This window comes from Symphalangus syndactylus, chromosome 5, assembly GCF_028878055.3.
Source record: "Symphalangus syndactylus isolate Jambi chromosome 5, NHGRI_mSymSyn1-v2.1_pri, whole genome shotgun sequence".
In the NCBI taxonomy this organism is placed as follows: domain Eukaryota; kingdom Metazoa; phylum Chordata; class Mammalia; order Primates; family Hylobatidae; genus Symphalangus; species Symphalangus syndactylus.
In genome coordinates this window covers 148435006-148457492 of record NC_072427.2, presented here as the reverse complement: position 1 = coordinate 148457492, position 22487 = coordinate 148435006, and the positions used below count along the sequence as shown (strand labels likewise).

At 48.3% G+C, this 22487-nt stretch overlaps 2 protein-coding genes and 1 long non-coding RNA gene across 20 annotated transcripts in view; 1 reads left to right on the top strand and 2 right to left on the bottom strand.

Moving 5' to 3' along the window:
• Window positions 1–108: 108 nt before the first annotated feature.
• NOP2 (NOP2 nucleolar protein) lies at window positions 109–11719 on the bottom strand. 3 transcript variants are annotated; one of them, XM_055280941.2, is made up of 17 exons: window positions 11596–11719; window positions 11207–11313; window positions 10178–10223; window positions 9930–10018; window positions 9499–9734; window positions 7541–7639; window positions 7283–7338; window positions 7006–7163; window positions 6707–6906; window positions 6473–6562; window positions 5287–5374; window positions 5067–5207; window positions 4030–4169; window positions 3797–3886; window positions 3546–3668; window positions 3197–3425; window positions 109–883 (listed from the first exon to the last, which is right to left on the bottom strand). In XM_055280941.2, the coding sequence occupies exons 2-17, from the start codon at window positions 11307–11309 to the stop codon at window positions 234–236; spliced, it is 2538 nt and encodes an 845-aa protein (XP_055136916.1). In that variant the 5' UTR covers window positions 11310–11313; window positions 11596–11719; the 3' UTR covers window positions 109–233. The 3 variants fall into 3 exon arrangements, with proteins under 3 accessions (XP_055136916.1, XP_055136918.1, XP_055136919.1); XM_055280943.2 differs by lacking the exon at window positions 7541–7639; XM_055280944.2 differs by lacking the exon at window positions 7541–7639 and having other exon boundaries at window positions 9499–9722.
• A 41-nt stretch (window positions 11720–11760) lies between these two features.
• On the top strand, window positions 11761–22416 carry LOC134736683 (uncharacterized). Its single transcript, XR_010120901.1, has 3 exons — window positions 11761–12103; window positions 12787–12912; window positions 22254–22416. It is a non-coding gene; the product is annotated as an uncharacterized lncRNA (long non-coding RNA).
• Window positions 13465–22487, bottom strand: part of CHD4 (chromodomain helicase DNA binding protein 4) — a 39534-nt gene continuing 30511 nt past the window's right edge. For 9 of the 16 annotated variants that reach the window (XM_063639782.1, XM_055280932.2, XM_055280934.2 and 6 more), the window contains exons 35-40: window positions 22110–22247; window positions 21727–21835; window positions 21483–21615; window positions 16503–16701; window positions 14252–14415; window positions 13465–14076 (exon numbers count right to left, since the gene is read on the bottom strand). In XM_063639782.1, the coding sequence (XP_063495852.1) occupies window positions 14059–14076; window positions 14252–14415; window positions 16503–16701; window positions 21483–21615; window positions 21727–21835; window positions 22110–22247 (761 nt within the window). In that variant the 3' untranslated portion in view covers window positions 13465–14058. The remainder of the gene's footprint in view (window positions 14077–14251; window positions 14416–16502; window positions 16702–21482; window positions 21616–21726; window positions 21836–22109; window positions 22248–22487) is intronic. The other 7 variants (XM_063639783.1, XM_055280933.2, XM_063639775.1 and 4 more) reach the window with 1 other exon arrangement.

Sequence of the window (22487 nt, the reverse complement as noted above, 5' to 3'; positions counted from 1 at the left end):
GTAGCACCCAACCATTCCCTCTCCTCAGAAGATCCCAGTCCCACCTTCCCACCTTTACCCTTAAAGCGGCAAAGGCAGTACCCAGTTCCCTCAAAAATACTCAGTGGCCAGAGGTTGTAAAACGTGTATTAAATTTCATGGGTATGCACAGTGGAGAAGGCATCCTCACAGAGGCAAGAGTTCCAACCCGGTGACAATGGCACTGAGCCACCCCAGTCTAGTTTTCCACCATCCTAAGACAGCAGCAGCTGGCTGTTGCTCCTGGACTGAGATTTCTTCCTCTTTGCTGGTGGGGGGCGGCTGGAACTGACGGGAGACACAGTGGGAGGCTGAGGCCCCTTGGGGGTATCATTCTGTTTCTGGAAGGCAGCTTTCTTGAAAGGCTGCTCTGGCAACTGCTGCTTCTCAACCCCCTTGGCCCTTCCAAGGGGCTGATGGTGGTCCTTAGGTTTCAGGGTGGCCTGAGTCTTGGACAGGGATAACACAGCTGGTGTTTCTGTGTCTGTGCCCTTGGGAGGGGCATTCTGCTTGAGGAAAGCAACTTTCTTGGAGGACTGTAATTTAGGTGATCGTTGCTTTAGCTTCCCAGTCACCTTTGACTCCCTGATCCCTTCAGCTTTTCCAGCTGGCTGACTGCTATCCTGGAACATGGAGGAAGCTTGGGTCTTTGTGACAGAAGGTACAGTGGACAATTCTGAGTCTGCCCCTTTGGAGATGCCATTCGGCTTCTGGAAGGAGGCCTTCTTGGGATGTTGCTGTTTCTGCAGCTGCTGCTTTGTCTTTGCAGCCCCCTTGGCCTTCTTGGCTGGCTGGTTGCTGTTCTCAGACTTGGGGATGACCTGAGGCAAGTCTGCATTTGTAGGTGTGGCTGTTTCAGAATTTCCTGGGGTTAAAATTAAACAGATGGTATCAGAAAATGGGCCTTATCACCATACTTTAATATTCTCATATTAAAATATGAGAATTGCCATTTCTTGGGCAGGAGCTCCACACAATTAGGTCAGTGCCTAAGAGCAGATTACCTAAATTCCCATTACTTAATAGAACTTGGCCTTTACTCAAGTCCTAGTTGAACCTTGTATTAAGAGATCACTACCTATAGGCCAGGCATGGTGGCTCACACCTGTAATTCCAGCACTTTGGGAGGCCAAGGCAAGTGGATTGCTTGAGGCCAGGAGTTCAAGACCAGCCTAGCCAACATGGTGAAACCGTCTCTACTAAAAATACAAAAATTAGCCAGGGATGGTGGTACACACCTGTAATCCTAGCTACTTGGGAGTCCGAGGCACAAGAATCGCTTGAACCTGGAAGGTGGAGGTTGCAATGAGCTGAGATTGCACCACTGCAGTCCAGCCTGAGCAACAAAGCAAGACACCGTCTCAAAAAACAAAACAAAACAAAAAAATCACTGCCTATCCTTGGGCCAAAAGGTTTCTACAGGAAGCTGCGCCCTCTTGAGGACAGGAAGTAACAAGACGCTATAAGGAAGAGATGAATCTCAGGGTTTTGGGGTTTTTTTTTTTTTTTTTGAGACGGAATCTCACTCTGTCACCCAGGCTGGAGTGCAGTGGTGTGATCTTGGCTCACTGCAACCTCTGTCTCCTGGGTTCAAGCGATTCTCCTGCCTCAGCCTCCTGACAATCACAAGTGTGCGCCACCATGTCCGACTAATTTTTGTATTTTTAGTAGAGATGGGGTTTCACCATGTTGACCAGCTGGTCTTGAACTCCTGACCTCAGGTGATCCACCCACCTCAGCCTCCCAAAGTGCTGGGGTTACAGGCGCAAGCCACCACGCCCGGCCTCGCGGAGTCTTCTAAATGAATTTGAAGCACTAGGCTTTATTTTATTTATCTTTTCTTTTTTTTTTTTTTTTTTTTTTTTTTGGGGTAGAGTCTCACTGTGTTGCCCAGGCTGGAATACAGTGGTGCCATCATAGCTCACTGCAACCTCAAACTCCTGGGGCTCAAGGGATCCTCCTACCTCAGTCTCCAGAGTAGCTGGAACTACAAAGTCTCTCTTTGTTGCCCAGACAGGTCTCAAACTCGTGGTCTTAAGTGATCTTCCCGCCTCAGCCTCCCAAAGTACTGGGATTTACAGGCATAAGCCATCACCGCACCTGGCCTATTTATTTTTTAAATCAGAGAGGTTTTTTTCCACGTGGATTGTGATGAAGTGCAGGATAATTAAAATACGTACTTTTTAAGTTACAGCAAATTTTACTATTCCTTTGAGATGGAGTTTTGCTCTTGTTGCCCAGGCTGAAATGCAATAGCATGACCTCGGCTTACTGCAACCTCCACCTCCCAGGTTCAAGTGATTCTCCTGCCTCAGCCTCCCGAGTAGCTGGGACTACAGGCGCCTGCCACCACGCTTGGCTAATTTTTTGTATTTTTAGTACAGACGGGGGGTTTCACCGTGTTAGCCAGGATGGTCTCGATCTCCTGACCTCATGATCTGCCCGTCTTGCCCTCCCAAAGTGCTGGGATTACAGGCGTGAGCCACTGCGCCTGGCCACACCCAGCTAATTCTTATATTTTTAGTAGAGACGGGGTTTCACCATGTTGAATTCCTGACCTCAGGTGAGTGCTGGGATTACAGGCATGAGCCACCATGCCCAGACAAATTCTACTATTTCTAAAGTAGCACTTCTCTCCCTCTTCCAACTAAACCCAGGGTTATATCCCAGTAAGCAGCGCTCTCAAGGCTGTTTCAGAAAACCCCACCCTTCCCTTGAGATCCAGGCCAGACTCCTCAAGATGGCTGAGAAAACAATTTGCAATGAGTGTGAAGGGCTCAGAGAACTGCTTACAAAGCTCTGTGGAGCTCTGTTCCAACCCAGTGCTGAGAATGCTGGACCAGCAGAGGTACAGTACCAGTAAGTCCACCCTGTGCCAAGAAGGAAAAGAAACCACAACCTGCATTTGGAATGCATTTAGTGCTGAACAACTGCAGCCACTTGGCAGAATAAAGGAAAAGGCCTCCATCCATATGAACACTTTAGCCTATTCACATGGGGTCCAGCACTCAAAAAGCAATTCTAGCTGGAATGAGAGGGTTCTCTCATCCAAGCATGCAAAGGCTGGAGTAAGGGATGCATGAATCTTTCCTTTCCCTTCCCTCCTGTCACACCATAAAGCCTCCTAAAAGGTGGAAAGAGCAAAGGTGGTGATGAAGGGTAGAGAAAGATCACTTACCTGTCTGGGACTGAGGGATAGAATTGGAGAATTTCTTGAACTTGGCAATGAAGAACCCATCCATATTGTGGGTATGAGGGTAGAAGCGTCGGGTAGAACGCAGAGTGGGGTGGAAGCGCCTTTCTCGAAAGCGGGTAAAACCTTCCTGGCCAAAGTCTAGGCCTGTGGGCACCAGTCGCACATTCCTCTTTTTCAGAGCATAGTCTACCACCCACTCATTCTCTTCTACCTGGATGTGGGGGGAAGACAAAGAAGGGAGGAAAAAGCAGAGCTGGAGCTGAAGGGAGCTCTAAGGGGCAAAGAGTCCCCCAGCCCAGCCTCCCCTGCTCTGCCATGGCGGAGGTCTCACCATGATAGAACAGGTGCAGTAAACCAGGTAGCCTCCTGTCTTGGAGGTCGCATTGACAGAGTCAATAGCACTCAGGAGCAACTCCTTCTGGAGGTGAGCACAGCGCAGGATGTCCTTCTCATCCTGTCCCAAAAAGAGACCCAAAGGCAGCCTCAGGAGGAGAGGGGAGCCCAGAGGGTGTCCCCATCTCACTTTCCAGCTCTACAGGACCCAGCCAAGGCCTCTCAGAGGCCCACCACCTGACTCCTCACCTTGTTAGTCTTCACGGCTGGGTCCTTGGAGATGACCCCAGTGCCACTGCAGGGAGCATCCAGCAGTACTCGGTCAAAGCCCCCCACCACCTGGGGAAAAGATACAGATGAATCATATGTCTCTTCTGCAACCAGCAGGGCACTATTTACTAGGGTCAAGTCTAAACATTGAGGTCAGGAAGGCAGAAGGTCAACTGGAAGAAGCCTCAGGAGACACACAGCTCGAGTCTCACCTTGGGGAACTGGCGCCCATCATAGTGGCTGATAACGGTGTTGGTGACTCCCAGCCGGTGCAAGTTGCCCACAACACTCTTGAGCCGCTCAGCATTGGCGTCATTGGCAAGGATCACACCCGTGTTCTTCATCAGCTGGGCTAAAGGGAGGGCAGTAACAGTGCTCATCAGCCACTTCCACTGCCTCCACACCTGCTCCCACCCTCCTGCCCAGGAATCCACATGAGAAGTGTCATCACCTCAAGGCAACTTCACTCCCAACAAGCCTGCCTACTGTATAGGCTGATCCACTCTGCACTAGTGATCAGCAAGTCTACCGATGTGGTTTTCCCATTTTTACCAAACACCTATCTGGTCCTACATACTAAATTACTTCTTTTTTTTTTTTTTTTTTTTTTTTTTTTTTTTTTTTTTTTTGAGACAGAGTCTCGCTCTGTCGCCCAGGCTGGAGTGCAGTGGCGCGATCTCGGCTCACTGCAAGCTCCGCCTCCCGGGTTCACGCCATTCTCCTGCCTCAGCCTCTCCGAGTAGCTGGGACTACAGGCGCCCGCCACCACGCCCGGCTAATTTTTTGTATTTTTAGTAGAGACGGGGTTTCACCATGGTCTCGATCTCCTGACCTCGTGATCCGCCCGCCTCGGCCTCCCAAAGTGCTGGGATTACAAGCGTGAGCCACCGCGCCCGGCCGCTAAATTACTTCTTTTAAGTGATAGCAGCTTAATAAAAGTTATGGCTGCTGATTATGTGCTGAACACTGCCAAGGACTTCTAAATGCATCATTTTAACCCTCACAATCCAAGCATAATACAAGGGCCAACCCAAGCACATTTACCATCCCATTTTAAGGATGACAAAAGAGAATCCATAGTCAGATGGGTAGTAAGTGGCACACTGGAACCCAGGCCGACTCCAGAAACTGGTCCTCACCACTCTGCTAGCTACCTGCACATTGTGTTCCGTGAGCACTAGTGAGTCAGCAACCCCATCTACTTTCAAAAGACAGCCCGATGAATCCCACCTGCCTGCCCCTCTCATACCCATGTAGCTGGTCTTTCCTCCAGGGGCACAACACATGTCCAGGATCCGCTCATGTTCCTGGGGTGCCAAGGCCATGACGGGCAACATGCTGGAGGCTCCCTGCAGCATGTAGTGCCCAGCCAGGTACTCGGGGGTAGCACCTGTGGAGGAGGACCACCCTGTGACATGCGGTAGGGACGGGGACAGAGGTAGAAGGGCTCTTGGGTGGGGGAGACTTACCAATGGGCACAGAAGAATCATACACCACTAGTCCAGTCTTTGACCACTTGCCCAGGGGATCCAGGTTAACCCCACGATTGATTAGAGCCTGAAGAGGGATGAAGATTTTTTTTTTTTGAGACGGAGTCTTATGCTGTTGCCCAGGCTAGAGTGAAGTGGCGCGATCTCGGCTCACAGCAACCTCCACCTCCTGGATTCAAGCAATTCTTTCTCGTGCCTCAGCCTCCTGAGTAGCTGAGACAACGGGCACGTACCACCATGCCTGGCTAATTTTTGTATTTTTCATAGAGATGGGGTTTCACCATGTTGGCCAGGCTGGTCTCTAACTCCTGACCTCAGGTGATCTGCCCGCCTCGGCCTCCCAAAGTGCTAGGATTACAGGCGTGAGCCACCGCGCCCGGTAGGGATGAAGATTTTAATAACCTCATAGGCTACTCTACCCAGAAAACAGATGAAGACATTAAAAACATGGTTCATAAAAACATGGCCCATGGCCCCACAACTCCTAGAGTGCTTACTCCGAACACAGTCATCATGGACTCACTGAGCAGTTTCTCTCTCCCACTCCATCCTAGGATGCCCTTTTTTCTTAACCTCAGGCTCCTAACTCAAGGTCTGAACTTCATCCCAATGGAGCAGGATGCCACCTCCTGTTACTTTATTTCCTAGAAGTGGCATCTGATTTTCTAAGAGGCTGAGCCCCTCCACTATACTAAAAATTTAATGATATTGGTTATAGCACATTACATTATTAGGTTTTCTTCACACCAGGAAATATACAACACGTATAACCCAACAACTGACTTTAGAACAGGGGTCTTTAACCTGGGGCCCCTGAACCCTTGGAAATGAGTTTAAAATATTGACTGTGCATATGTGTCTTTTTTGTGCAGTCAGGAATCATATTTCCCCAGCTCCTCAATGATCTCCCTCCAATTTCTTTAGGGGCAGCACGCTCATCTTGAAGTCTCATCATCCTAGTCACAGAGAGCACAGTATGAACTTCCCATTCCACAGAGGTCCTAGGCCCCCAGCCTGCCAGAGACATCAGGCCTCTGGGTTTGCCCCCCAGGATCATGCTTAGGTTCTAAGGCCCCACCCAGTCAGGGTAGCACAGGGGAATCTCTGGAGTTGGCAGAAGTCACTTCCCTTCTGAGATGAGCGAGCCTCAAAGGCCACCCCTCACCTGCGCAAGGTCTCGGCGTCGGGTTTTCAAGGTATTGGTCCGGAGGGTGATGGGCCGAGGCACCTCATTAGCTTCTAAGAACTCCACTAGCTATAGGGCAAGACAGCAGGGAATAAGTGAGGCTGGCTAAGGAGCTCAGTCAGAGGAGGGGGGCAAGGGGGGCTGAACATCCTCCTTACACAGGGTAAGGAGGTGAGAAAAGCAAAGCAGAAGAGGCATTCGGCAATCCAGTACCTCAGACAGAGGGAAGAGGTCCATGAGCTTGCCAAGCAGGAAGTCTCCATAGGAGTAGTAAGTGGCCAGATCCTTCTTGAGCCGGTTCAGGTATTCAGAACGAGACCGCCCTTCCTCCCGCTGAGCCCCAAAATCACGCAGAATTCCCACAATATCCTGGATCCGCTTGTGAACTCGTCGCAGGTCTGGAGCCTGGGCATGTGGGCCTGTTAAGGAACTGTGTCATGATGTCCTAGGGCCTGGAAATCCCTCTCCCCAGCACCTTCCTCCTAACTCTTCACTCTGCCCTGCAAGGATATCCTGCTCCATCTCCCCAGCAGGGGGCAGCACAAATGGTTCCTCATCCACATTGATCTGCAGGCCCCCATCTGCCTCCTCCTCCTTTGGGGGGCCTGACTCAGGGGTCACTTCTTTCTCTTCCTCCTCGTCCTCCGTCTCCTCTTCACTCCACTGGATCCTAGAAACAGGTCCAGGAACAGAGTGATTCACAGACCAAAACAGACACCTCCTCCTTCCTCACAGCTTCCCCACCCCAGTGGCTTCCTATGCTCCATCCCAATAGCTTCCAAAACTCACCCAGCAGCAGCTTCCCGGGCCTTCTGCTTCCGAGCAGCTCTTTCAATGGGCAGCAACTGAAGAGAGACAAGGGCTGTTAATACAGGCCTGCCCTTCCATCAGCCCTTGTAGCACTTCTATTTCCGTATCTTATTTTTTCACTAAATAAAAATCCAACACTTGCTCTCAGAAGGAAATAGAGGAGCAAAGAAATGAAGACAAGATTGGCACAATATTGATCACTTTGAAACTAAGTAATGAGGGCATGGCGGTGCATGCCTGTAAATCCCAGCTACTCGGGAAGCTGAGGCAGGAGAATTGCTTGAACCCGGGAGATGGAGGTTGCAGTGAGCCAAGATCAAGCCACTGCACTTCAGCCTGGGCAACAGAGAAAGACTTCATCTCAAAAAACAAAACAAAACAAAATAAATCTAAGTAATAAATTAAAGGGTTCATTACATTTTTCTTTCTACTATTATGTTTTTCACTTTTCCATTAAGAAAAAAAAAAAAAACTGGAAAAATACCTGTATGCATAAAGTAGGACAAAAATTGCCCTTGACTACCATTTTGCCATATTTTTTTTGAGAGAAGTCTCCCTCTTGTCCCCCAGGCTGGAGTGCAATGGTGCAATCTTGGCTCACTGCAACCTCCGCCTCCCAGGTTCAAACGATTCTCCTGCCTCAGCCTCCCAAGTAGCTGGGATTATAGGCGCGCACCACCATGCCCAGCTAATTTTTTGTATTTTTAGCAGAGATGGGGTTTCACCATGATGGCCAAGCTGGTTTTGAACTCCTGACCTCAGGTGATCCGCCCGCCTCGGCCTCCCAAAGTGCTGGGACTACAGGTGTGAGCCACCGCACCTGGCCCATTTTGCCATATTTTTTTTGAGTTATTCAGTATTTTTCACATAATCCATTTTCAAGTTTCTTGTTTTTTAGACTTCAGTTACATCACAGGCATTTTCATAGACATAATGACCAGTGTTAACTGCATCATATGCATGAACCATAACTTAGTTAAGCATATTGTATATTTTGGAAGTTTCCAGAGTTTTTGGCATTATGATCCACATGGTACCTGCAAACCTAATAATGACCCTGCAGATACAAGAGGATGTAGGAAAGGGGTGCACATGGGGACCTTCTCTTTTTATTCTATACGATTCTAACAATACATCCACACACTAATTGTATAATAACTTCCTGCACCTCAGTAAAGAACCATTTGCTGACATTTTGGATCATCTTCCTTAATAGGGAATTACTATGTCAAAAGGAAGACGTTTTTGGTTTTTGTTTGAGACAGTCTCACTCTGTCACCCAGGCTGGAGTGCAGTGGTAAGATGACAGCTCACTGCAGCCTCAACCTCCCAAGCTCCAGTCATCTTCCCACTTCAGCATCCTGATAGCTGGGACTACAGGTGTACGCCACCACACCCAGCTAATTTTTAAACAATTTTTTAACTTTTTTTTTTTTTTTTGAGACAGAGTCTCACTTTGTTGCCCAGGTTGGAGTGCAATAGCGCGATCTCGGCTCACTGCAACCTCCACCTCACAGGTTCCAGCAATTTTTCTGCCTCAGCCTCCCGGGTAGCTGGGAGTAGCTGGGATCACAGGCATATACCACCACACCAGCTAATTTTCGTATTTTTAGTAGGGATGGGGTTTCGCCACATTGTCCAGGCTGGTCTCGAACTCTGGAGCTCAGGTGATCCGCCCACCTTGGCCTCCCAAAGTGCTAGGATTACAGATGTGAACCACTGCACCCGGCCAATTTTTTAATTTTTTGTAGATACGGGATCTCCCTATGTTGCCTAAGCTGGTCTCCAACTCCTGGGCTCAAGCAATCCTCCTGCCTCAGCCTCCCAAAGTGCTGGGATTACAGATGTGAGCCACCATACCGAGCCAAAAGGAACAAATTTTTCAAAGTTCTGAGATAACTGCTTTATAAAAAGTGCATTTCTGTGCCCATCAGTGGAGCACACCATTGTCCACCTTCCCATATCTACACCAAGAGAGCCTTCTAGATTTTTTTAAATGCTCTATCCTACAGCTCTTTCGAACTTGTAGGTGCACTGGGAGAGGATATAAGGCAGTAGGGAAACAGTGATGGGGCACAAAAACCCCTTTCCTCTAGTCAGGCTTATCCTTGCCACTAAGAAACAGTCTCAAGAATCTGGGAAAGAAACTAAATAGCAAGGATCCTTCTCTGAATGCCCAAAGAGATGAATCTCACCTCTTCACCTTCCTCCTCATCCTCAGAGTTGGAGTCAGCTCCATAGTCATCTACCATATCAGCGTCATCCTCGGAGCCCCAGAGGTCCCCGTGGTTCACCATACCATCTTCTTCAGAGTCTTCCTCCTCCTCTTCCTCATCACTGCTAGGTGCTGGGCGCTTCTTGCCTCGAGCAGCATTAAATAGGGACTGGGACCCCTTCTTACCAGCTGTCTGGACAGCTCCTGCAGAAATCGCTAAGGGTTTGAAGAGTCCTGGACTAATTAATGGCAGCCACACATTCCCTGGCCCCACACCCTGGGAGCCTGTACTTTCTACCCCTCAGAATGTCCTCTGGCTGTTCCTTTCACTCCGGAAATGTTTAGCGAGTCCTTCCCTACCCAGGACCCAAAGGACTCCTCATGTAGCATCCAGCTCTTAGTTTCACCAACCTTCTGGTAGCTTTCCAGGCAATGGTTTGGCCTCAGGAGACTTATTTGTCTTAGGGATTTCAGCAGAGCCCAACCTCCTCTTGGCTGCCCTGAAAAGACACAAGAGATTCAAGGAGTGAAGAAATTGGAAGATACTTCCAGGCTCTGCCATTTCCACCATAGAGAAATGTGAGAGTCTAGAATTAACTCTGTGGTCAAAGATGAGCAGTACCAATTTAACCTACTTAAGTTTTGACACCCACACTTACCTCTTTCGAGCACGACTAGACAGCCTCTTGGAATTTTCGTCATTTACTGTTTAAAAAAGAAAAACGAGGCAGAACAAGTTACAGGGGACATTAAAAATAAATGGGAACGGAAATAAACATGGTAAGAGAATTAGTACACTAATTAAAAGGAGTTCATTTAAATCTCAGCCCTGTCATTATTTAATAACCGTATACGAGTTTCTTTTTTTTTTTTTGAAATGGAGTTTCACTCTTGTCTTCCAGGCTAGAGTGCAATGGCGTGATCTCAACTCACTGCAACCTCTGTCTCCCAGATTCAAGTGATTCTATCGCCTCAGCCTTCCACCACCACGCCCAGCTAATTGTTGTATTTTTAGTAGAGACAGGGTTTCACCATGTTGGCCAGGCTGGTCTCGAACACCGGACCTCAGGTGATCCACCTGCCTCGGCCTCCCAAAGTGTTTCCTTAGTAGTGCCTCTCTCACAGGACTCTAAGATGATGAAGTGATATAACATGACCAACAAGTTTAATACAGTGCCCAGGACTTGCCACTATCTCAATAAACTGCATCCTTTATCCAATGCCCAACACAAACTCCCAGTCCAGTGTTACCTCCCAGCGATTTTCCACACATTAGACTACCACTCGGCATGAAGAAGCCAGATCCGTGCTTTTCCATTTCCATCCCTTCCAAAACGCAAATCAGTGACTGACCCCTCCCCTTCACTACTTCCTCTTGCTACAATGTTACCCATTTTTCAAAACCCAGCTTAACAAAAACTTCTACAGTTTTGCATGGGATCCCCCTTCCTCTCACAATGTTTTAAATCACACCTTCCCTTGCATGAATAGTTGTGTCCGTGTCTTCACATCTCTACGACCTAAACAGTTCCCTACAATCTAAACGACTGTTTCATTCATACCGCCTAGTAACTCATACAGAGAAGATTCCACTTAAATAGAAAATGAACAGAAACTAAAAAAGAGAAGAGGTTATGATACAGAATACTGCTAAAGCTGAGGATCAGGAGGCCACAACTAATCCTTACCTGCAGGCAAGAATCTGACGAGTTCTGTCTCGGCGCCCTTCTGCTTCCGGGCCTTTCGGCCTGGCCCCCGCTTCTCCTTCGTAGGGTCCAACTTGCGCCCCATGGTACTGTGGCAGACAGAAATGGAAGAAGGTGGCGTCGCGCGTGTCGGAGGGAACGGCAGAACGCACGCTTGGCGTATTATAGTGGGAAACGGCACAACCTCAACTCAGCACCCGCAACTCACTCAGCACCCACGACTCAGCACCCGTGACTAAGAACCCCCGCTATCCCCCTGGAGGCCCGACCGAACGCCCTCCCCCTGAAACCCAGGTAGCGCGCTCCTCTCCCCACGTTCCAGACCAGGTCAGTGCTGCCACCCTTCGTCCCCCAATTTCCTCTAGACCCACCAGAATGCGGGTTAAGGCCCGAGAGTGCCCTTCGGGCGGCCCTCCACGTGCAATCCGGACCTAGCTTTCGGCCGGCACTCGCCACAGAATCGTTCCACGCAGGCGCACGGGTAGCGCTAGCCTCGCGGCCCCGCCTCTTCCTGTTGCGTTCCAGTCGGCAGCCGCACCCGGAACTTACGCGCGCCCTGGGAAAGCCCGCGGAGCCGGCGGCGGCGAGTAGGAGGAAATTCGAAGGAGACGCGCAGCTTACACCCGTGGCAGGTGGAGGGAACAATGTGACGAAACAGCTGAGCTGACCGCCCTTCCCTCATGGAGTTGGCTTTTAGCCTCACGGCCGGTTTCTGTTGGAAAAGCTAGTGCGTGAAAGCCGCACCTTCTTCTCGAACCAGGGCCCGACAGCGGGGCCCTCTCCCTGGCATCCACCTCTCTAGTCCAGCGTCAAGATCACGGAATTCCAGGCTGGGCGCGGTGGCTCACGCCTGTAATCCCAGCACTTTGGGAGCCTGAGGTGGGTGGATCACCTGAGGTCAGGAGTTCGAGACCAGCCTGGCCAACATGGTGAAACCCCGTCTCTACTAAAAATACAAAATTAGCCGGGCGTGGTGGCGGGCACCTATAATCCCAGCTACTCGGGAGGCTGAGGCAGAATTGCTTGAGCCCGGGAGGCGGAGGTTGCAGTGAGTCGAGATCGTGCCACTTCAGCCAGAGCAAGAGCGAAACTACACTTCAAAAAAAAAAAAAAAAAGGCCGGGCGCAGTGGCTCACGCCTGTAGTCCCAGCACTTTGGGAGGCCGAGGCGGGCGGATCACGAGGTCAAGAGATCTGAGACCATCCTGGCCAACCTTGTCTCTATTAAAAACACAAAAATTAGTTGGACATGGTGGCGCACGCCTGTAGTAGTCCCAGCTACTCTGGAGGCTGAGGCAGGAGAATCGCTTGAACCCCGGAGGGGGAGGTTGCAGTGAGCTGAGATCGCGCCACTGTACTCCAGCCTGGCGATAGAGCGAGACTCCGTCTCAAAAAAAAAAAACATGGAATTCCATGCCACTTACCTCCTCCTCCCCGCCCCCTTTTTAAAAATCTTTTTATGGAGACTGGGTGTAGGGGGTGGGGTCTCACTATGTTGCCAGGGCTGGTCTAGAACTCCTGGGCTCAAGTGATCCTCCTGCCTCCACTTCTGTGCTATTACAGGCTGTGAGCCACCGTGCCTTGCCCTCCCAGCACGTTCCTTGATGCTCACCCCTGATCAGCCCCTCAATTAAGATGTTGCACTGCACCTAGTTCACAGGGGGCCTCTTCGCCGGAACTCGCTTTCAGGTGGGTCTACAATTAGTTGGGAAACAATGGGTTGCAACGCTGACCTGGTCTGGGACATGAGGAGGGGTGAACTACAAGGGTTTCAAGGTTGGAGGGCGTTAGGTCGGGCCTCTGGGGGTGTGGGGTTGAGGCTGTGTTCTTCCACAAATTGCATCCCAATTTTGCACAACTTAGCAAGAAAACACCCCTCAGCCTTCCTCGAAACTAACATTAAGGTAGTGGTTAGGTGTTAAAAACTGTTCCATGTACTTTACTGGTTTAACATGACAACCGTGTGAGATACACATGAGAAATCTGCATCCCACCAAAGTTAAACAACTTTCTCAAGGTCACAGAGCCATTAAGCGGCGGTGCCCGCAGTTTTGCAGCCTCTCATTTTCCACAGGTGGAAGTCACCGTTGGCAAGGCACATACTGCACCCACACACAGAACCCAGTTACTCAGTGGGGTATCAGGACACCACGTAGCCCTTAATTTTCAACTATACAGGTGCCGGGCTCCTGCCGCACACACTCATCCACCTGCATCTATACCCACACTGAACCAGAGCACTAAAATACAAGGAAACTTTTATTTTCAATTTTCATCAAGAAATTTGCTGTGGTTTTTTATGCTTTTGGTTTTTTCCTTTTTTTTTTTTTCCACTTTATTTCATTTAGCCGCTCAGTGGCTAGAGCCGCTGGGTTCCTGGTATTAAAAAGATGCCAACAGAGGTAGCTGTGTCTCGCCCAGGGGCCCAGCCCACTCTGAATACCCCCAAAATAGGAGAAAAGAAAACACAAAATAAACCAACAAAATAAAACCAAAAGGAGGAAAAAATTCAGATCATTTTCTTCAAGCCTGGCAGGAACCCACAACAGTTTGTGTGTAACAGGCGTTACAGTGGGGAGAAGCCAGGGTCCAGAAGGCCAGCCCGCCAGCTCCTGCAGATGGCGCCGGCGCTACTGCTGCATGTCTCTCCTGCAGGAAGGGCACCACTGCCCCTCACTCCCTCCCCTCCCCCAGTACACTGGGGCTGTTCCTTTACAACATGGAAGATGGGCAGAAGGAAGGTGAGGGTCTCTCAGGCCCCCAGGGGAGAAGCTGGGACAAGAGAAAGTGAGGAAGGTCACTGCTCAGCGCTGGAGGTGGTATCAGTCTGCATCTTCACTGCTGCTGGGCTACCTAGAGAAGGAGACCCAAGGAGTCAGAATTCCAGATGATAGGAATCCACCCAATCTCAAGGGAATTCACTGATAGGCCACCCACCCAGTATGTAAAGCTAAGGACATAAAGCAAAGTTACAAGCTCCAGAATGGTTCTGCAGGAAGAGGTGGTGTCAAGAAGAAAATGGTCCTACCTGCTGTGGGGTAGGTTCGGGTGCCCGGTTTGCCAGACGGCTGAGAATGTTACGCTCTGACATCTGTAACCTCACAGCAACTGGGGGAATTCGGGCAATGGTAGCTGGGAGTCGAGTCACATCGGCTTTCATGTCACTCAGCAGTTCTTCCAGCTGTTTCAGAACTGCATAGGGAGAAAAAGAGGTGGTGAGCTGTGGTGGCCAAGACTGACCTCCCTCTACCCTAGTGGACCAGCCCCCTATCACTTCTCAGTGACCAAGTGACTGTGATGTATTGTCTTCTGTCATCTGACCTGACCTCCACCATGTTCAAATTCCTACTCCTCATATTCCATTTCCAACTGTCCATGATTTTGTGCTTTTTAAAGTCACCTAAACCTTCACTATCCCTTACTATTATTGTATTTCCTCTTCTTGAGAAGCCTATTCCTGTTTTTTCTCTTACTTCTCTACCTTCAGAATCTGTCTCCCACCTCCATTATAACAGCATTCTTTTCCTTATTTCACCCTCCGCCTCCTAACCTTTTACTTTAATTAGAAACAAAATGTTGAAAGGGGTCTAGAATTTGAAGGGATCTTTTATCACCTGAAGTTACCTCTAAAATATCCCAAATGACACTATATTATTCTGCTTTGCTTTCCATCTCAAGAACCTGAATATGTTTAAAAGAGGTGGCCGGGTGCAGTGGCTCACACCTGTAATCCCAGCGCTTTGGGAGGCCAAGGCAGGCGGATCACCTGAGGTCGGGAGTACAAGACTAGGCTAACCAACATGGAGAAACCCCCATCTCTACTAAAAATACAAAATTAGCTGGGGCGCGGTGGCTCATGCCTGTAATCCCAGCACTTTGGGAGGCAGAGGTGGGTGGATCACCTGAGGTCAGGAGTTCAAGACCAGCCTGGCCAACATGGTGAAACACCATCTCTACTAAAAATACAAAAAATTAGCTGGGCATGCTGGCGGGCGCCTGTAATCCCAGCAACTTGGGAAGCTGAGGCAGGAGAATCACTTGAACCCGGGAGGCGGAGGTTGTGGTGAACTGAGATCGTGCCATTGCACTCCAGCCTGGGCAACAAGAGCAAAACTCCATCTCAAAAAACAAACAAACAAACAAAAAACAAAATTAGCCGGGCATGGTGGCACGTGCCTGTAATCTCAGCTACTCAGGAGGCTGAGGCAGGAGAATCGCTTGAACACAGGAGGCAGAGGTTGCAGTGAGCCGAGATCACGCCATTGTACCCCAGCCTGGGCAACAAGAGCAAAACTCCACCTCAAAAACAAAACAAAACAAAAAAAAAGAGGTGGCCAGGGCGGGGCACAGTGGCTCACACCTATAATCCCAGCACTTTGGGAGGTGGAGGCGGGTGGATCATTTGAAGTCAGTTTGAGACCAGCCTTGCCAACATGGTGAAACTCCATCTCTACTAAAAATACAAAAATTAGCCACAAGTGGTGGCACATGCCTGTAGTCCCAGCTACTCGGGAGGCTGAGGCAGAAGAATTGCTTGAACCCAGGAGGCAGAGATTGCAGTGGGCCAAGATCACACCACTGCACTCCAGCCTGGGCAACAGAGCTAGACTATCTCAGAAAAAAAAAAAAAAAGAGGTGGCCAGCTACAGTGGCACGTATTTGTAGTCCCAGCTACTCAGGAGGCTGAGGCAGGAGGATCACTTGGGTCCAGGACTTCAAGACCCACCTGGGCAAAATGGTGAGAGCCCATCTCTTTTTTTTTTTTCTTTTCCGGAGTCTCACTATGTTGCCCAGGCTGATAGCCCATGCAATGGCACGATCTTGGCTCACTGCAAACTCCGCCTCCTGGGTTCAAGCGATTCGCCTGCCTCAGCCTCCTGAGTAGCTAGGATTATAGGCATGTGCCACATGCCCAGCTAATTTTTCTATTTTTAATAGAGACGGGGTTTCACCATCTGTTGGCCAGGCTAGTCTCGAACTCCTGACCTCGTGATCCACCCGCCTTGGCCTCCCAAAGTGCTGGGATTACAGGCGTCAGGCACCGCGCCCAGCCAAGAGTCCATCTCTTTAAAAAAAAAAAAAAAAAAAAGAGGCAAAGAACTACTGTCCTTGATTGCCTCTAAGATATTAACTTCCCAAGGATGGCAAAGATCCCTAGCACCTCCTAAACTCCCAGACAAAGGAGCTCTGAAAAAGGTTTGAAAACAAATACATGTACATTGGGATACAGTCAGATCAGGGAGGAGGCCGAATCAGCAGGAGGCAGGGGAGCCACTGGCTACCTTTGTGCAGGACTGCATTGGCTGGCTTGTTTCCTGCCATTGACTCCTTGGACAGGTGCTGATGACTTTCCGCCAAACACTCCACCTCAGCAAAGCGAGTGTTGAGGGCCATGGAAGGGTGAGAAGGGTCTTCTGACATGTTCAAGTAAGCAGCCCGGCGCAGCTGTTCCTCAATCACCAAAGCTTGTTCTAAGAGCTGGACAAGGGATAAGAGGAAACGGGAGTTTGACTGATAACTCACTTTGCTCACTTGTGACTGGCCTCTCAGCTCACCTCTCGTTTCAGATGGTAATAAGAACCTATGAAGAACTTCATGGACAGCTCATTCCCACACTCAAGTAGTTTAACTTTGCCTTGTACCTTTTTTCTTTCCCTTTTTCAATGTCCTCATTTTTAAAACTCTTTACCCTTTAGGTTCTCTTATACAAAAGCGATAAAAACTCAATTTAGAAAACAGAATATCAAAAATTAACAACAGATAATCCCACCTTCTAGAAATACATCCTGATTTTTTTTAGGTTTTTTTGTGTGTATTTTTTACATAACTGAGATCATACTATATACATACCCATATTATGTTTTCATTTACACAGTTAAGCATCTTCCTTTTTATCATCTACTCTTTATCAACTACTCTTCAAAAACACGTTTTGGCTGGTCACAGTGGCTCACGCCTGTAATCCCAGCACTTTGGGAGGCTGAGGCAGGCAGATCGCTTGAGGTCAGGAGTTCAAGACCAGCCTGGCCAACATGACGAAACCCCGTCTCTACTAAAAACACAAAAATTAGCCAGGTATGACCTGTAACTGCAGCTACTCAAGAGGTTGAGGCAGAAGAATGCTTGAACCCGGGTGGCAAAGGTTGCAGTGAGCCAAGATCGCGCCACTGCACTCCAGCCTGAGTGACCGAGGGAAACTGTCTCAAAAAAAAAGGGGTTATTTTGCTATTTTAAAATATTTTTGTTTTTTATTTCCTCTTATTGCCATCTCACTCCCATTCCTCTGAAAAGCAACCTTTCTAATATAGTAATACTGTGGCTTTTTGTGTAGGTTTTTAAAGACTGTTTTTGTTTCATATGTATGTTTCTAAGTTACAGAATGATGTTTTCTGTATCTATAAAATGCTTTTTCTTCTCCCACTACATACCTTTTAAAAGGTACTCTTATGTTGTATGCACATGAATTTTGTTGCTTGTTGCTTAATGCCCCATGATATGAATACATGTTTTACCTATGCATTCTCCTAATGCTGAACATTTATGTTGCCTCTAGGCCCCCACCACCAAAAATCATACTGTAAAAACACTCATGCACATGTCACCTGATGGAGCTGTATTAAAGATTCTTTGAAATATATCCCAAGAGGCAGAATGTTGGTTCGTAATTTATGAAAATAGGGCCGGGCGCGGTGGCTCACGCTTGTAATCCCAGCACTTTGGGAGGCCGAGGCGGGCGGATCACGAGGTCAGGAGATCGAGACAACGGTGAAACCCCGTCTCTACTAAAAATACAAAAAATTAGCCGGGCGTGGTGGCGGGCGCCTGTAGTCCCAGCTACTCGGAGAGGCTGAGGCAGGAGAATGGCGTGAACCCGGGAGGCGGAGCTTGCAGTGAGCCGAGATCGCGCCACTGCACTCCAGCCTGGGCGACAGAGCGAGACTCCGTCTCAAAAAAAAAAAAAAAAAAATTTATGAAAATATTTTAATTACTTAAAAAATATATTCATGAAATGTATGACTCAACATAAGAGAAGATTTCTTATACCCTTCTTCTCTCCTAGTGTCAGCCAGCACTTCTATGCAGATGATTTGATGCTTCTCAAACATGTACCTTCAGCACTGGTTCTGATCCCACTAGTGTATGGTGATGGGGTAGGTAGTGGGAGGGGTGCTGATTTGTGAGAAATACCAAAAGACTTGTCTAAAATTCGATATCATTCTTTTCTACAAACTGCTCCCTCTCTTCTTAAATGACAATTTAACTTTCTCAGTGACTCAGGCTCAAAATGATATTTTCAGTCTCACTCACTCTGTACCTCAAATCCAGTAAGGCAGGAGTTGGCAAGCTACAGCCTGTGGGCCAGATCTGCCCCACCACCTGTTTTTATATGGCTCAAGAGCTAAGAATGGGTTTTACATTTTAAAATGGTTGGCAAAAAGTCAAAACAAGACTATTTCATGCCACTTCATGAGAATTATACAAAATTCAAATTGTAATATCCATAGATGAAATGCTGAAACACATCCTAACTCAGTTATGTATCCCCTGTGGCTGCTTTCACACAACAAAGATGGAGTTGAGTATGTGCAACAGAGACTACATGTCCCACACAGGGACTATCTGGCCCTTTAATAGAAAAGGTGTGGTTGGGTGCAGTGGCTTACACCTGTAATCCCAGCACTTTGGGAGGACAAGGTGGGCAGATCACCTGAGGTCCAGAATTTGAGACCAGCCTGGCCAATATGGCAAAACCCCATCTCTACCAAAAATACAAAAATTAGTCAGGCATGGTGGTACACGCCTGTAATCCCACCTACTTAGGAGGCTGAGGCAGGAGAATCGGTTGAAGCCAGGAGGTGGAGGGTGCAGTGAGCCAGGAGATGTCACCACTGCACTCCAGCCTGGGCAACAGAGCAAGACTTTGTCTCCAAAAAAAAAAAAAAAAAGGGTTTTATTAACATTTTTGGTTTGGGGGGGAGAAAAAAAGGTTTGCTGACCCCTACAGTAAGTCACTAAGTCCAATAAATTATTTGGTGTTGTTTCCTTTATCTTTACCCTTTTCATTTTCCACAACCAGCATCACAGCCCAGACCCTGAACGCCTCATGATTATATGACAGTTTTATAATCTTATGAATGCTGTTTCCATTTCCCTTGGTCCCATCAAAACTCTGCTCACAAACTTTCAGTGGCTGCCCACTAATGATAGGGTAAAGTCCAAACTCTTATCTGGTGCCAAGAACCCACCTACTGACCTCTAGCCCGTCCACCTTTCTCTTTCCAACCTACCTCCCGCCATCACCCAACACAAATGTTTCCCTACAGCTCAACTGGGCTATTTGCTGTTTCCAGACATACTAAGCTTTGCTGCCTCACATCTTTGCCCAGCCTAATCCCTTTGTTCACATATCCTTCTGTTTCTACCAAAAAATCTCCATCGCATTCTTCAAAACTTCACTCCAATGCCATCTTCTCCATAAAGCCATTTGTATGTTCCCTCCCTACTCCAATTCCCTCTCAAGAACTTTTTTTTTTTTTTTCTTTAAGACAGGGTCTTGGATGGGCACAGTGGCTCGTAATCTCAGCATTTTGGGAGGCCGAGGCGGGCAGAACATGAGGTCAAGAGATCAAGACCATCCTGGCCAACATGCTGAAACCCCATCTCTACTAAAAATACAAAAATTAGCTGGGCGTGGTGGCGCGCACCTGTTGTCCCAGCTACTCGGGAGGCTGAGGCAGGAGAATCGCTTGAACCCGGGAGGCAGAGGTTGCAGTGAGCAGAGATCTTGCCACTGCACTCCAGCCTGGCAACACATCAAGACTCTGTCTCAGAAAAAAAAAAAAAACAGGGTCTCACTCCAATGCCTAGGCTGGAGTGCAGTGGCACAATCTAGGCTCACTGCAGCCTCCCAAGTAGCTGGAACTACAGGTGCATGCCACCAGAACTGACTAATTTTTTGTTAATTTTTGTAGACATGGGGTTTTGCCATGTTGCCCAAGCTAGTCTTGAACTCCTGGACTCAAGCAATCAGCTCTTTTAAAATGCTGGGATTAGCCACTGTGTCTGCCTCTCTGAGAACTTTCTTTTCTTGTGTTTTTTGAGATGAGTCTCGCTTTGTCACCAGACGAGTGCAGTGGTGTGATCTCGGCTCACTGCAACCTCCGCCTCCCGGGTTCAAGCAATTCTGGAGAACTTTCTTGTGCCAATCAGCAATCTCTCTCCTGATATGCAGAATGGCATTCATTTGATTACACATGTGCTCCTACTTGAAACTGAAAGCTCCTTGAAAACAGATACCATGCTTTGTCTTTTTATCCCTGGGCACATCGTTTGCTTAGTACATAATACCTGAAGGCTTATTCGTGTACCATTTCTTCCCCGATTACACTCAGCATGTGAGACAACAGACAGGTCTTTTTTTTTTTGAGACAGAGTCTCACTCTGTTGCACAGGCTTGAGTGCCGTGGCACGATCTCAGCTCACTGAAATCTCTATACCTCCCGACTTCAAGCGATTCTCCTGCATCAGCCTCCCAAAGTGCTAGGATTACAGGCGTTGAGCCACCGCACCTGGCCCACACAGGTACTTTTTAGCCCAGAAAAAAGAACCAGGCCAGGCATGGTGGCTCACGCCTATAATCTCAGCAATCTGGGTGGCCAAGGCAGGTGGATTACTTAAGGTCAGGAGTTTGAGACCAGCCTGGCCAACATGGTGAAACCCCATCTCTACTAAAAATACAAAAAAAACAGCTGGGTGTGGTGGAGGCGCCTGTAATCCCAGCTACTCAGGAGGCTGAGGCAGGAGAATCACTTGAACCCAGGACACAGAGGTTGCAGCAGTGAGCAGAGGCTGCATCACTGCATTCCAGCCTGGGCGACAGAGACTCTGTCTCAAAAAAAAAAAAAAAAAAAAAAGAACCAGCAGCCCACTGACTGATAGCTCTACCTCTTCAGAGATGCAATTCAATCCCACCTCTGTATCTTTTCTGAATACTCCAATCTGCAGTGTTCCCCAAACAAACCCCTCTGCACTAGTGTGTCATTGATTGGACACATAGTCACCTACAGCTCATGTACAGTTAGTTAACTTTCAAGTCTGTGTGTCTTTAACCCTAATGTGTAAGTTACTTGGGAGCAAAGCCTTCTATAGAACGAAGAAAGTGAGAGTGGTGCGCTGGATGGACAGACTCCCTCTTCTGCAGGACGTTATGCACTTTCAAGTTTGTCACTGAAGCAATATATTCCTCCCCAACCGCTCACCTTAAACCTTCGAGCTAGAAATTTATTCTTGATCTCTAAGAAATTGCCACGGTTCATTTCACCCTTGAAAGGCTCATTGAGGATGGCATAGCGTGGGTCATTCTGGATGTCTTGCCACCGGGCATAGCCATGGCTATTGGAAAAGTGCTCAGGAAAAACAAAACAAGGAAAGTAAGAACCTCAAACTAAGAGACGTTCAGAACCTTTCACCAAAAGCCTCAGTACACATTCAGGCAAAGGATACTTTATGATGCCGGCTAGCAGCCAGTAGTCATGCCGTCGATGCCAGATCTCATAAGTCTTCTTGGTAACTGTGGCTGCTCGCTCTTCATTCTGCCAAAGGGAGTGCAACTCTGAGGAGGAATTTAGGGAAGGTTGGGGGGGAGGGGGGAAGCAAACATCTGTGAGAATTGAAAAAGCTACTTATTCTTGTCCCCCACCGTCCCCTACCCCTGGATCCATCTTCATATAATTTGCTTCTGGCTTTCTCCACAGAACCCACTATCAGTTTGGCATTCCCTCATCAAACAGAGGTAAAGAGATAAAGTCCCTGTACCGTGGTTTCTGACAAGAACCCCAATTTCACATCAGATCCTTCTAACCGTGGTGGGCCCCTCATTTCCATACCAGTAAAACCACCATCTGCAATGTTAAACATGAAACGTTGTTTAATATTTTTCTTCTGTTTCTCATCATTCAGGTCCTTGGGGGTCTCTCCATTCTGAAGCATCACCTCTTTTTTCTCTTCTTCTTCTTTCTTCTCTTCTACAGAATATGGGGAAGAAAAATGTCAGCTCCAGCCAAAGCCCAGCACCATCGCCCTTACCCAGAACACTATGCTACAAGAATCCATCCACCTCCACCCCTTCTCCACCTGGGTGTCTCTCAGACCCAGAAAATGGTGCCAGTGACCCACTGACAATGAAATGTGGGGACAGGTACAGTCTTTTATCTTGGGATAAAATGGCTAGATGAGTATGGACAGGGAGGCAGGGCAGATACAGT